The sequence below is a fragment of the Oryza glaberrima genome, chromosome 2 (assembly GCF_000147395.1).
Source record: "Oryza glaberrima chromosome 2, OglaRS2, whole genome shotgun sequence".
In the NCBI taxonomy this organism is placed as follows: Eukaryota; Viridiplantae; Streptophyta; class Magnoliopsida; order Poales; family Poaceae; genus Oryza; species Oryza glaberrima.
The window spans coordinates 17,816,239-17,830,356 of record NC_068327.1 but is presented as its reverse complement, the minus strand read 5'-3'; the positions used below and the strand labels follow the sequence as shown (position 1 = coordinate 17,830,356).

The 14,118-nt window shown below is 44.6% G+C and overlaps 3 protein-coding genes across 5 annotated transcripts; 2 read left to right on the top strand and 1 right to left on the bottom strand.

Annotated features, from left to right (window-relative positions):
- Positions 1 to 3,666: 3,666 nt before the first annotated feature.
- Positions 3,667 to 5,428, bottom strand: LOC127762147 (uncharacterized). Of its 3 annotated transcripts, XM_052286533.1 has the most exons (3): positions 4,557 to 5,425; positions 4,414 to 4,465; positions 3,667 to 4,325 (listed from the first exon to the last, which is right to left on the bottom strand). In XM_052286533.1, exons 1-3 carry the CDS (start codon positions 5,133 to 5,135, stop codon positions 3,814 to 3,816), a joined length of 1,143 nt encoding a protein of 380 aa, XP_052142493.1. In that variant the 5' UTR covers positions 5,136 to 5,425; the 3' UTR covers positions 3,667 to 3,813. The 3 variants fall into 3 exon arrangements, with proteins under 3 accessions (XP_052142493.1, XP_052142492.1, XP_052142494.1); XM_052286532.1 differs by having other exon boundaries at positions 4,414 to 5,428; XM_052286534.1 differs by having other exon boundaries at positions 3,667 to 4,465; positions 4,557 to 5,427.
- A 257-nt stretch (positions 5,429 to 5,685) lies between these two features.
- LOC127762148 (gamma carbonic anhydrase-like 1, mitochondrial) lies at positions 5,686 to 9,386 on the top strand. Its single transcript, XM_052286536.1, has 2 exons — positions 5,686 to 6,144; positions 8,789 to 9,386. The coding sequence occupies exons 1-2, from the start codon at positions 5,745 to 5,747 to the stop codon at positions 9,163 to 9,165; spliced, it is 777 nt and encodes a 258-aa protein (XP_052142496.1). The 5' UTR covers positions 5,686 to 5,744; the 3' UTR covers positions 9,166 to 9,386.
- A 1,330-nt stretch (positions 9,387 to 10,716) lies between these two features.
- Positions 10,717 to 11,184, top strand: LOC127762558 (NDR1/HIN1-like protein 6). The gene has a single exon (XM_052287058.1). The coding sequence runs from the start codon at positions 10,717 to 10,719 to the stop codon at positions 11,182 to 11,184; it is 468 nt and encodes a 155-aa protein (XP_052143018.1).
- The last annotated feature ends 2,934 nt before the right edge of the window (positions 11,185 to 14,118 follow it).

The following is a 14,118-nucleotide window of genomic DNA, read 5'->3' as shown; positions in this document are numbered from 1 at the left end:
GCACGGCCGGATCGTGGGCTTCGGCACCATGCACACCAGCGGCGTCGCCGTCCTCGTCCACGCCGTCATCTACTTCGCCCTCATCACCATCTTCCTCATCGCCATCGGCGTCCACATCTACGCCGGCTAAGTCTGCTGATTTTTCCTGCAGCTATAGCTTTTGCCCCTTTTCCCCTACTGTACTACTACTATATATTGTGTTCTGCTTGTGCTTTATTATTAGTGCTTCTAGTATTGTTATTGCTGTAGCTAAATGTCTTACTTTGGAGACATGGCATGGTTGTAACTATGTGTGGATTGGTTGATTCTCTGCAATGGTTTATCGGTTCAACTTTCGACTATCGTGTCTGTTTGGTTTGTGTTCATGCCAGATTTCCGTACTAATCTTCTCCCTGTTCCAACTGATTTAAGTAGTACTAGCAGTAGTATGATTGATGCATATGTGTTGTTGCAATCTGCACTTCCACCGTTGCACCGTCGACGAAATGGATGCGCTGTGTCGTTGGTAGTATCTCTGTAATGCTGTATGCCTGTATGTGTGGTACGTCTGCCGAAGGGAAAGGGGAAATAGATGGTGATTCCCTTCTGCTTCAAAATCCCAGCGAATCCAACCTACTAGTACTACATTTGCGACTTGCGAGCATTTTGTCACACATAGGTTCAAAATGCTCGCAAATTAATACTGGTAGTCTGGTCAGAGGGACGGGAGGTTTCGATTTTATCCAGTTTAGCTTTTAAAGTTGGGAAACAGTTTTTTATCTGATTTTGTAAAATGATAAGAGACAAAAACTAGAGCGGATCGAGAATTGGTGTCTACAACATTACATTTTCCCCAAACTTATGAAGTGCTTCCCGCGGGAAAAAAGAACGGATCAATGTTGTGTGCTTTCAGTACGCCTGCAGGATCCTCAAAGAAGAACAAGGTTATCCGATTGCAGAAGACACACATACTACACGAGCACAGAAACCATTATATTCGCGCACTACACGCCAGCTAATTAATGATCTCTACTATGCTTTAAAGAGTAACAGCAACTCTTTTTGAGCAAGATCTATAGTGAGAGGAGGGGGCTAACAACTCTTTTTCGAGCAAGATCTATAGTGGAGGAGGAGGAGGGGCGGGGGGGGGGGGGGGGGGGGGTACTACATCTGATTCTAATTTTAGTTATGTCATCTATATCTAATTTTAGCCATATTATCTATAAATTAAGTAAGAGACAACATTACAATACACACACTCTAAAATTTTCTTTAATTGATCCACTTGTTAGAAACACCACTCTCATTCTATTTCACTTTTTGTTTGTATTTTTTAAAAAAAAACGTGTAGAGGTTGTTGTTTTTTTTTTTTTTGAATGCATGTGTAGAGGTTGTTTTTTCATGAGAGGTGGCTCATGTTCTCCCTCTTTACTTCCTTGCTCTACCTTGTTATCTAATCATATGTGGCACTTTAGAGACAACACATGAGTTCTACTTGCTCTTAGGTTGCATTCTATACACCTATCCGAACGGCTACCTCCTCGGAAGCATGCTTTTTAACTGTTAAAATGACACTACATTTCGTATAATAGTTTTTTTTCTATAAAAATTCTTTTAAAAAATCAAATAAATCTACAACTCTATTAATTGATTAATACTAATGACTTGTCTCGTTTCATATACCACTGAAAATCTTAACCCCACATAGTTCTAAAGTCTAAACAAAGATTTAATATTATAAAATCATATAGAAGAACTTGCCTTGTATTCAATGGTATACTTAAAACTACAGTGGTCAAAGTCATACACCCACGACTCCATCATTGCACCATTGGTGCTTATAAAAAATGTTAGTTGTTGAGAAAAATAGAGAATGTGCTTACACATCCTGACATCCTCATGTATGCTCAATTACTCATCTTAAATACAAGTGAGTTCGCGGGTCGACTCATTTACTGATTTACACCCTTACCTTAAACCTGTATCCAGTTATCCATGAGTGTATTCCTTTCAACGCACACTAAAGAGACAAAGACCACCATTAATCTGCTTAGGCTGCGTTCTATACTCCATTTTTCAACTTATACTCCCTCATTTTCATGTTTCTCGAATAGCGTGTTTTTTAATAAAAAAATACAGGAAAGTTTCATTAGAAAATCATATTAATTCTTTTTTTATTTTTATATAATACTTAATTAATTAATCATGTGATTAATGAGCCTCTTCCGTATTAAAGTGTTGGAAGATTGGTTCTCAAGATACTCCATCCGTCCAAAAAAAAAAAACCAACTTAGTACTAGATGTGACACATTCTAGCACAACGAATCTGAATAGAGCGAACCTAGTCTGAGAGGGTCCATTTTTTTTAAACATCTAGGTCCTGTTTAGATTCCAACCTTTTCCTTCGAACTTCCTACTTTTCCGTCACATTGTTCCAATTTCTTCAAACTTTCAATTTTAGCGTGGAACTAAACACAACACTAATCCCTTCTTAAAAAAACTTAATGTTAACCATGAATCTGAACTTGCAGGTATATAAGTCAGGATCAATTTTTTTTTTGACGGTGGGGATACAAAATAGGGTGTTTATAAGCGTAAAAGTGAATCTGGATCAGGATGTGTTACCTAGTTAAATTTTTAGGTCATATTTTATTACTATGTTAAATGTTGGATTGGGATGTCTTACCAAAACTTGTATTTTAGCACAGTGGTTCACTTGTCTACTAAAGCGTAAAGCCCCACTATTTATCTTTTATGAATTATAAATTATCACAAACATACCTTCTAAGCTTCCAAGCTATATGAATTTTTGTTATTTTCTATATGCAAGTTTCTTATAATACTGTTTTTTTTAACCAAAACTTAAAATTTATAATAGTTAATTTATTCATTTGTACTATTAAATATTATCCTAAAATCAGATAATGTACCATACATTCATGATTCAGGGTAGAAGAAATTAGCCTAAGCGAAAGTTATGACTTATGAGTGTAACCTTGTACTAGTATGTGAGATAACTTGAATCTATCATCCGCACGGTTTGGAGAGCACTAAAGACGAATGAGAGGTTCACCACCACATCATTGCAAGGGGAGCTCGCTGCCATTGGAGTTACGTGTATGAGGATACGTGTATTGAGAAAAAAGGTCGAGAAGGCCTGTTTTCGAAGCTAGAGCATAGGTTTAGTGAGGTTTAGGTACTAAATACATTATCATTAAATCTAGGGGTCCCTTAAATGTAAAGTCCAAACTTAATTTCATTTAAGAGAAACAAAAGTGACAAATTCTACGTAAATAATGTTATGCTACTATTCACCCAAAATTTATTTTTTTTACTCCCACATAAAATTGAGTTTGAACCTAAGATTTGATGAGAATACATTTTATATCTACATCTATCGCTAGTAATTTTCTCATAAATTCACAAAATTTTAAGTATGAACGCTTGGCCCGTTTTCACCGATATGTTATCTGGTATAAGGAATAAGTTCACTTTAGGTCTCTCTATTTGTCGCTCAGTCCGATTTTCGTCCCTGAACCGCAAAACCGGGTATGACCCATCCCCCAACTTACGAAAACCGGACAAACGAGATCCCTCGGCAGTATGGAGGGCGGTTTTAGCTGACGTGGCGCCTACGTGGCTAATTTGATTCGGTCTTCATCTGACGTGGCATTGACATGGCGCTGATGTGGCAATTCGATCACGAAAAATATTAAACCACGTGGGACCCACATGTCAGTTTCACACACCAATTAATAAAAAATGGTGGGGCCCACGTGGCCCCATGTGTCATTTTCACCCCTCTTCTTCCTCCTCCCTCCCCTCTCCACGGCGTCACGAGGAGGTCCGGCGGTGGCGGCCGACGACGCGACGGCGGCGACACGGGAGAAGGGCTGGGCGTCGGCGGCGGGAGCGCTGGGGGGACGGGCTCCGCGCGCGGGGCGCCGCCCGCCCCGAGAAGCTACTCCTGGTCTTCGTCCGCGGCGCCGGTGCAGACCCCGCAAGGGGTCTTGTGGAGAAGTTCAGGGCCGCGCACGTGGGCGCGGTGCCGGGAGCTGCACGACCGAGTCGTGGCGTCCGCGTCCCCTTCCCTGCTGCGGCAGCCCGCGCTGCGGTACCTCCTCTGCCTTGTTGCCGTCGAGCTGCAGCTCCTCGACTCGAGCCGGCCCGACCATGGGGCGCGGGCGGGGGCGCTGCTCTCCACCAACCTGCCCCACCTCGCCGCGCTGCACCTCCTCGCGGCCCATCCCGCAGCTTGCTTGTCTCGTAGTATATGCAGTGTACATACAGAAGTGCAGGGAGTAGCAGCTTAGCTCGATTGCAGCCAATATTGGCTCGACGCAACACTGCCAATGTTATTGTGAAGCAGCTATATACAAATGGATTCAGACGAATAGTAGGTGCAGTAATAGGGAACCTGCATATCGATCCTACCGTTATCGTCAATCGACATGGGACCGTTATTGGCAAGTAGCAGGTGATGAGGCTGCGAAATGAGAAGGAACATTTTGCGTCAAAAAAAAAATGAGAAGGAACAAGAGCATGTGACGACGACACAGTCGTGCAGCTTCCAGCACCTCGCCCGCGTGAGCTCCAGTTCGTCGGAGTCGGGCGCGCGGCGCCGTGCCCCCGAACTCCTCCACGAGCCCCCGCGCGACGTCCGCGCCAACGCCGCGGCCGAAGACGAGGAGCAGCTTCTCTGGGCGGGCGGCGCCCCGCGCGCGGAGCCCCTTCCCCAGCGCCGCCGACCCCACCGCCACCGCCGCCGCCGCGGAGGAGGACGAGGAGGAGACCACGGTGGCCGGCTGTGCCAGCGGGAGAGGGGGAAGAGGAAGCCGGCGAGCCGGTTGCCGCCGAGTCGCAGCCGCACGCGGACGGGAGCTCGACGCCGCCCCCCGCCGCCGACGACGCGTCCGACGACTCACCCTCCGCCTCTGCTCCTGCGGCGCGGGGGCCTCGGCGAACGCCGTGGCGGAGGCGGCGGCATCGTGGTCGGGAGAAGCATGGGTGCGACGACCGGTGGCGGGAGAGGGGAAGAGGAAGCTGGCGAGCCGGTTGCCGCCGAGTTGCAGCTGCACACGGGCAGGAACTAGGCGCCACACCCTGCCGACAACGAGGTTGGCGCCCTCCGCTTGGCTCCGCCGCCCCGCCGGCATCGGGCGCCGCCACTCCGCCCGCCGTTGCCCCACTCAGATCCGTCGGCTTCGCGCCGCCGTCCGCCTGCCGCCGCTCCCCACTCAGACCCGTAGTCCTCCCCAGCGCCGCCGCTCTGAGGGGTGAGATGGGAGAGGGGAGAGAAGAGGTGGGTGATAATAACATGTGGGGCCCGCGTGGGCCCCACAATTTTTTATTAATTTGTGTGTGAAACTGATATGTGGGTCCCACGTGGTTTAATATTTTTCCGGATCGAATTGCCACGTCAACTCACGTCAAATGAAGACCCAGTCAAATTAGCCACGTAGGCGCCACGTCGGCCAAAATCGCCCTCCATACTACCGAGGGACCTCGTTTGTCCGGTTTTCGTAAATTGGGGGACGGGTTATACCTGGTTTTGTGGTTCAGGGATGTAAATCGGACTGAGCGACAAATAGAGGGACCTACAGTGAACTTATTCCTCTGGTATAATTCACTCAAAGCCCACATCTAATCCAAAGCCCAGCCCACAGACACTCGTCTTCCTTCTCTTCTCCTCGGGGCAGAACGAACCCATCACAGACCGTGCGCCCCACTGCCCCCAACCCCCGCACACCTCCCCGACCACCGCCATGGCCGCCGCCTCGCTCTCGCGCCTCTCCCGCCGGGCCGCGGGGCCCTCCCTCCGCCGCCTCCTCTCCGCCACCGCATCGGCCCCTTCCCCCGCCGCGGCGTCTCCCCCACCGCCTCCCCCCTCCGCGGCCGCGGCCGCCGCGGCGGGCGCGGATCGGGTGCGGTGGGACTACCGCGGGCAGCGCCAGCTGGTGCCGCTCGGGCAGTGGATGCCCAAGGTGGCCGTCGACGCCTACGTCGCCCCTGAGGCCGTGCTGGCCGGGCAGGTCACCGTCTACGACGGCGCCTCCGTGTGGAGCGGCGCCGTGCTGCGCGGTGACCTCAACAAGATCACCCTCGGCTTCTGCGCCAACGTCCAGGAGCGATGCGTCCTCCACGCCGCCTGGTCGGCGCCCACAGGTCTCTCACCCTCCCCAGCCCTTCCCATCCCCCATCCCCCCACCTCTTCTGGAACCTCGTTTAGTGCCCAGATCTGACCAACAGGTGAATGTATGAATGCTTCCGAGGTGTTCTTGAATGATCTATAGTATTGAGTTGCGACGCGTTTACATGTTCTCGCTTGGATTGGTCCGGTGAGGAATCCGGCGTACCTAATCGTTTGATGATATCTTGCGGCGCGTCCTTTAGAGTTGACCAAATTCGTATCCGATGCTTTTCTGCTGGACATGATAAGAATGGTGATTTGATTTATAGGAGTAGATCACAAGGGTGCAGCTAGCTGCAACATTGTAGATGTCTCTGCAATCTAGTACATAGCATTCATGGGTTGAGAAACACTGTACTTCTGTGTTTATGGTGTTCTTTTAACTCTGTACATCGAATGCCTTTGGAATTCTGGCATTTTTGCTGAGAACCTTCGTAATTCCTGCACTTTGGATAAACGATTAACCTTAGAGTGGTGCCATGGCCTTGTCAATAATGACTTGGTTAGCGGTATCTATGTAGGGACATGTATAATTGTGTAATTTGAGTGTACCTGCATTTAGGGACATGTATAATTGTGTAATTTGAGTGTACCTGCATGTTTGGTTTTTTACCATAACTGCAAGTGCAAGGTTGGTGGGGGTGTGGGGGAGCAGCCCTCCTGTTCAGTAGTTTTAACTCATGCGTTCAACATTTTGGTTAATTTGTAAGCGCAGTCCAAATTCAAAGTTGCTAAGGGTGGGGAACTGGAGTGCAGTGTGCTTTATTGTCTGATTGTGTCTAATTGTGTTCATAGTTGCTGTTGGGTGGCTGGAACAGTGAATTCTCCAGTCACTAACTGGTAATGCTATTTATAGTTTATTCATGGATCCTGAAATTTTGATTCTGCATGATGTTCAGCGTTTCTAGCTGACATAATAAAGAAGTTTCTTAGACTGTGAGGTTGTACAAGGTAATTGACAGAACTGTATTGTAAAGAACTAAAGCATTGAATTTTTTGAGTTTTGATTTATTATTTTTATGTTTGAGAATTACCCTTGTTTTCACTGGTATAAATAGGGGTGTGTCAGCCTGTGACGTGGTGAGATGTTTGAGAACTTTGCTTTTGCATAGTTGTTTATCTGTAAGCACGAGGACACATGGTATCTGCCTTCTTAAAGTATTAAGTTAACGTTACCAATTATTATCCCCACTAGCAACCTGAAAAATGTTGGCCTGGACTGTCTATGGTGTTCTGTTTTGGAGTATAAAAGCAATGCACTCTAGTGCTATTGAACTTGAACTGGGATGAGTTATAGGCAACGTTTTCCTATTTGTGCCAATATTTGTGTTGTCTTTTCATTTGTCTGGCACAAAGTGAAAGGCACATTAAAAAAAAATCCAAGGCCAGCCAAAACTCAGGATGCCAACAACCCCATCTGGCTCACTATAGTTAATTGGTACCATGTTAGTAGATACGTAAATTTCATAATTAATTGGTTGTGGACTTGAGGCTTTTGGCTCGTGTGTATGATGAAATGCAACTCATGTGTGTTCATGAGGCAGTTTATGGAACTGAGGATGCTGATGTTAGACGGCATAAATAACACTCATTTCTTCCTTTTGTTTTTTGCGGGGAATAAACTTAACACTAATGCTCTTAACCATATGCACATAAGTAGTGTTCTGTGGTTACATACTTGCATGGGCATGTTCATGTCTGTTGGTATTTGCCAACTATTGTGTTTATGTGCATATTTGACGATGATTAAAAATATAATTAGTAAATGGATAGCTGATTAATGCTTTATGTTCATTGAAATATTATTGACTTCAACTATAAACTGGCTTGATGAACGTTGATTGGATCATACAAACAGTACTCATCATTTCTTCTAATACTGTTCCAGGATTCCAGCTCATGACTTATGCATTCTTTTTTGTGTCCACCTTTTGTTTTTAGCACTCTAGGGCATGACTGTTCATATACGGCTCTAGTGAAACTTTTCAAAAGGCCTGGTGTGGTATATTCTGCACCATGCTCAAAGGACCAACTGGCTGCAATACTAAATAGATAATTGCTAGCTAATCTTCCTTGAGTCTGGTTTTGATTGGCTTCTTCGCAACCTGAATATCCCTGCTATAGGATGACAATATTTTTGTCTATTGAGCTTGGATTCTGAATCATTGGTTCTTATGGGGTAACTTTGCATTTGATATTTTGATGCCACTTAAATCAAACTGCATGAGGATCAACTCTAAGCACATGTGCTTATTTGTAATCTTTGACTCCAATTTTGGGTCGTGAGAGGTCGAATCTTATGTTAGAACTTACCCACTATCAATTTGACCATGGAATTTCCAATCTGGTGGATAGCATTTTACCTTTTTTTATTTTTACCGTAAGGAAAAATGGATAGCATATTAGTGCCTCTTTTTTCCTTTATGCTAATTTGTTCTGGCAATATGTCAAAGACTAAATGCCTTTGGCAGCAAACTTGTTGTCGTATCCATGGAACAATTGGGACTCCACTTCTGTGTACATGCCCTTTTATTTATGTAGCCTGTAATATTTGTGCTAGGTACTTCTATGAGCCAAGGTTTCAGTTCATCTCATTCCTAAGTTGTGTATTATTTACAGGGCTTCCAGCTGACACCCTTGTTGACCGGTATGTGACAGTGGGTGCATACTGTCTGTTGCGCTCATGCACTATTGAACCTGAGTGCATCATCGGTCAGCATTCCATCCTCATGGAAGGTTCATTGGTTGAAACCAACTCGATCCTTGAAGCTGGCTCTGTCCTGCCCCCTGGAAGGAGGATTCCAACTGGTGAGCTCTGGGCTGGTAATCCAGCTAGGTTTGTTCGGAAGCTAACCAATGAAGAGATCATGGAAATCCCAAAGCTTGCGGTGGCAATCAACGATTTGATGCAAAGCCATTTTTCGGAGTTCCTTCCGTACTCCACTGCTTATTTGGAGGTGGAGAAGTTGAAGAAATCGTTCTCAATTCCTCTGTAAGCATGTTTTTTTTGTCACCTTCTCCGCCAAATGAACGAGAAAATAAAGCAGCCCAAAGTACCTAGATGTTGTGTATCGAATCTAACTTGTAACTTGGGTGGATGTGTTACGTTGTGAATTTTTCGTTCATTGTTGTTGTCAACTTGGGGACAGGCGTTAAGGACCATGTCTGAATGCATTGCTTTCGCTTCTCACTACCGGTATTTTCCGGCTGGGAAACATACCTTGTGCCATTGAGAAAACATGTGTCTGGGAAACATATCGTGGGATTGTGTCTGGATGTCATGGATGTGTCGGTAACGTGCGGCTTGGAAAATAGCTTGAGCCTCCCCTTTCACAATCCTGCTGGTTCATTTAGGCTCTTTATCCTCTTGTTGTTTTAACAAGCATGCAGCTACTTTCCTAAACTTTACGATTTGGTGTCCGAGCCGGCCGCTTGGTTAGCTTGTTTTGCTTGGTATTGGGTAACACACCGTAAACCTAGTACTCCCTCTGTTTTCAAATACTTGACGGCGTTTAGGCGTTTACTTTTTTAAACATGTTTGGCCGTTCGTCTTATTAAAAAAAATTAAGTAATTATCAATTCTTTTCCCATCATTTGATTCATTGTTAATTATACTTTTATTTATACATATAGTTTTACATATTTCATAAATTTTTAAATAATACGAACAGTCAAATATGTACTTAAAAAATTAATGGTATCAAATATTTAGAAACGGAGGGAATAGGAAATACAAGGATGCCTGGCTAAAATCTGTGCATGAGCATGCACGATGATCCAGTGCTCATACCTTAACTTTTTTTTATCAGTACAATATGAAACAACTCATATTGCAGATTCATGAAAACCATCCCAGTACACTCGCAAAAGCAATATTATCCTAGAACATGATAACTGTTACTATCCTAACGAAATCCATAATTCAGTCAGCCGATTCAAATATTGGATCACTCGAGGATGCCTGCCTGCCTCGCACGACAGCAATTATAACAATCATATATCAGTTGGTTTGGAAGTGCCGAACCGAACGTGTCTGCGATACAAAATCAACTCTCATGGTTTTGTGAGTCTCATGAGTTGTCTCTGATTGAGATAAGAAACCAAAGCGTACTACACTACACCCTGCTTCCCGATTCGGCTTCGATCATAGCGCGCGTGCGCACTTAACCACTTCCTACATACATCTAAGCACCGATCGAGACATGCATGCAATGCACGTACGTCGCGGCGTGTCGCGCCGAGTTACTAGCTAGCAAGCCATGGCGTTCCACGACCACGTGACGTTCCAAGACGACGAGATCGACCTCGAGGCCGGACACACGCCGCCGCCGCCGCCGCCGCCGCCGGCGGATCACGAAACCAAATTACCGAAGCGGCAGCAGCAGCAGAGGAAGAAGAAGAAGAAGCGCGGCTGCTGCTGCCGGCTCGCCTGCGCCGCGCTCGTCCTGGTGGCCGCCGTCGCCGCCGCCGCCGGGGCGCTGTACCTGGCGCTGGACCCGAGGCTGCCCCGGTACGCGATCGAGTCGCTCACGGTGCAGGCCTTCGACATGGACTATGACGACCACGGCGGCGAGTACGGCTACGGCGACCCGCAGCTGACGGCGCGGGCCAGCTTCGACGTCGCGGTGCGGTTCGAGAACCCCAACCGCGCCATCGGCATCTCGTACGAGGAAGGGTCCAGCCTCGCCGTGTTCTACGGCGGCCACCGGCTGTCGGAGGGCGCGCTGCCGGCGTTCTACCAGGGCCACGGCGACGCCGGGGTGGTGCACGTCGCGATGAGCGACGCGACGCTGGAGGGCGCGGGCGCCGTGGCTGAGGCCATGCAGCAGGTTGTCGGCGGCGGCGGCGAGCTGCCGCTCGTGTTCCGCGGCGAGGTGCCGGTGCGGGTGAAGGTTGGGCCGATCACGACGGGGAAGCTGACGCCGACCATCCGGTGCGACCTGGTGCTCGACAGGCTCAGCACCGAGGGGGAGATCAGGGTCAAGAACATGAGCTGCAAGATTAAGCTCTGGTGATCAATATTTAAGAGTTAGGATGAATAGATAATAACTAATTAGTTGATCCAAACGTTATATATGTAGTATATAGTTTATTTATTCAACAATTATGTGATATACAATCTGTGTTTTTGTCATAATTAAATTTCTTAAAAATTTTATCGATGTATATGTGTTTACACCAAAATTTAACATCTAAGATTGAAATAGGAAAAATTGTCAAGATTTGGGAACTCTGCCAGTTTCCTCCAGGAGGACCGGTCTGACCACCATGTATGGGCCGGTTAGACCGCCGTCAAAGGGCCGTTCAGATCGGCGGCATGTGGCCAGTTTGACCGGTAGAGTTCGAGTCAGACTCCGTTTTCGTCAGGTCTCGGGATTCCTTACTCGGGAGGCTATGTTTCGGATTCTTTTTGGTTTCTACCCCAAGTTAGACGTGGAGGAGGGCTTGTAGAGGGTAAGACCAACCTCTATTTAAGGGGACAAGGCTGGTTCAATCAATGTATCACACTGCAATCAATCAATCGAATTGCTTTTTTCAATATTGCTTTCTACTTTTCAATTAGCTCTATTTTAATTCGTCCATCTTTGTCGATTTGCGCCGTAAATCGTCTGCCTTTGTTGCGAGAGTGCGAAATCCTTTATAGGTTTGTCCCGTAAACCTCCGTTTTGCCTACAAGACGAGTAGTTGTCCACTGTTCTATCTAAATCAGCTCCGCTAGCCGGTTTAATCTATCAAAACCCATCTTGGTCTAGCTTTTGTTAGATTAGGGTTGTTGGCGACTCTACATATCACTGTAAGACGTTTAGGTGTTGCGATCATGCCAACAATATGTTCATGTATGGTTATCCGCAATGTTTTACAAATGCGAATGTGAACCAAAATCCTCTTCCGAGCAGTTTTATAAAATTTCAAAAATAGTTTTAAAACCCTTCTTGTATTCAAATGTAATCTAATTCCAATAGCGTATACTCCCTCCGTTCATAACTACTTTACGTTAAAGAAAAGAATTGGTTAAACTTTGAAAATATTGACTATCAATGACTTATCAAATGCTTAATTTAAAAATAAATATAACAGTTTAAGTGGATTTGCCTTGAAAATATATCATAATATCATATAAACTTGTTTTAATATAAAATTGACGTTAACATCTCAAAATTTAACCAAATCTTATTTTAAATACTAAATATTTCTGACCAGATGGAGTAACTATTTTATCAATCAGGAAATCACGGTTCAAAAGTCATGGTGATTTATTAGCATATAAATGAGGTAAATACGTGCTTCCCATCTCATAGCCCAGTTCTTTATAGATAGACGATAGATGAAATCAAAATCATGATAATTATTCGTGTGTATTAACTATTGGAAAGTTGAAGGGTTGATTTCAAAAGATTTTACTAAGAGAAGAAAGTTTAGTAGTGTTCTTTTGTAATTAAAGTCATATTGTTCAGGAGCTTCGGAAGGCTGTATGTGATAATCCATAATTCGCAAGTTGAAAAGAACTTTTAGAGTATTGCTTAGGATTTAGACGCTGAGGACATGGTTTTGTGAAGAAAGGACCGGCAGTAGTTGCAAGAAGGCACAAGAGCTTTTAGTATATATTCTACTTTTGGACCGTAAATTTCCCTTTCTAAAATATCAGACTGTAAGTGTGAGAGCCTTAAATCTATGAAATCTAAAACCTCACCGTTTTTTTTTAAAAAAATAAAATTCCCACGATCATTTGCTTGAAATTTAAAACCTCGATGTTAAATCAGTATGAGTCTTAGTGCTTCCAACATATGATCCTACCAAATTTGAATGCAAAATACGGCTTATACAAAGAGGGGAAAAAAGACAAATACCATTAGAGAGTAAGGTGAACCGTGTAAAATGAGCTGAAAAATTGTTCAGGCGTTAAGCGCTTTGAGTTTTCATGAAATAGTTTAGGGGAGTGAAAATGAACTTTTTTTTATTGTTCTTTGAGACTCAAATGAGACACCTCAATGACAAAAAAAAATGGTGACTCATTATAGCATGACTAATTAAGTATTAAATATAAAAAACTTGAAAATAAGATTAATATAATTTTTAAAATTAAACAAGTTTCTTGTACTTATATTTTTAAAAAGCAACACACTGTTTAGTAGAACAGGAATGAAGTTCCTAATGCACGATCTCTTTCCTAATTTTGGATTATAAGTATGCTGCTTTCCTAATCGGGAGAATCTCTTTAATCAGCGCTAATGACACTGCTTTTTTTTTTTTAAGCAGCTTTTTCCTCGGACATGGGCATGGGCGCTCCTAGCTAGCACTACTGTAGAAATGATTTTTCTGGATGACACCCTCTTTTGATTGTAGACGGTAACTGGTCGTGTCTGCAAAAATCAACATGCATTTCTACATACGGATTCTTAAGAGGCCCGCATGCAAAAATCGATTCTCTCAGACAAACCTCTTAAATGACCGCATGCAAAAATAAATCTATTTTTATAAGTGGACCTTTTAAAGAGCATACGGATCTCTTAAGAAATCAGCCTAAAGTCTAAGTTACCCCTTCTTTTCCCTATCAACACTTCAAAATTTTTCATTCTTATTACCCTCTCTCGATTCTCTCTCACCTCCTCTCCTCATTATTTCTCCTCATCCTGAGTTCCTCTCTCTCTCATGCACTGGCCGGCGGCTAACTCGGGCTTCCTCATGTGCTCGGCAGCTAGCTCGACAACTTCGGGGTGCAAATGGGAGCTAGTGTATTAATTTTTAGGGATTTTTATTTTTTTTTTCGGATTTTTATTTTTGTGTGCGGACGACATAAACACCCACATGCAAAAAACTGATTTTCGTGTGCTGTTGCTCCACCCGCATGAAAAATTAGTGATTTTCGCAGACACTTTCGGACATACAGGTAACTTAACCGCACGCAAAAATTGGATCTAACCGTTTGTAAAAATGCGTTTTTACTAGTG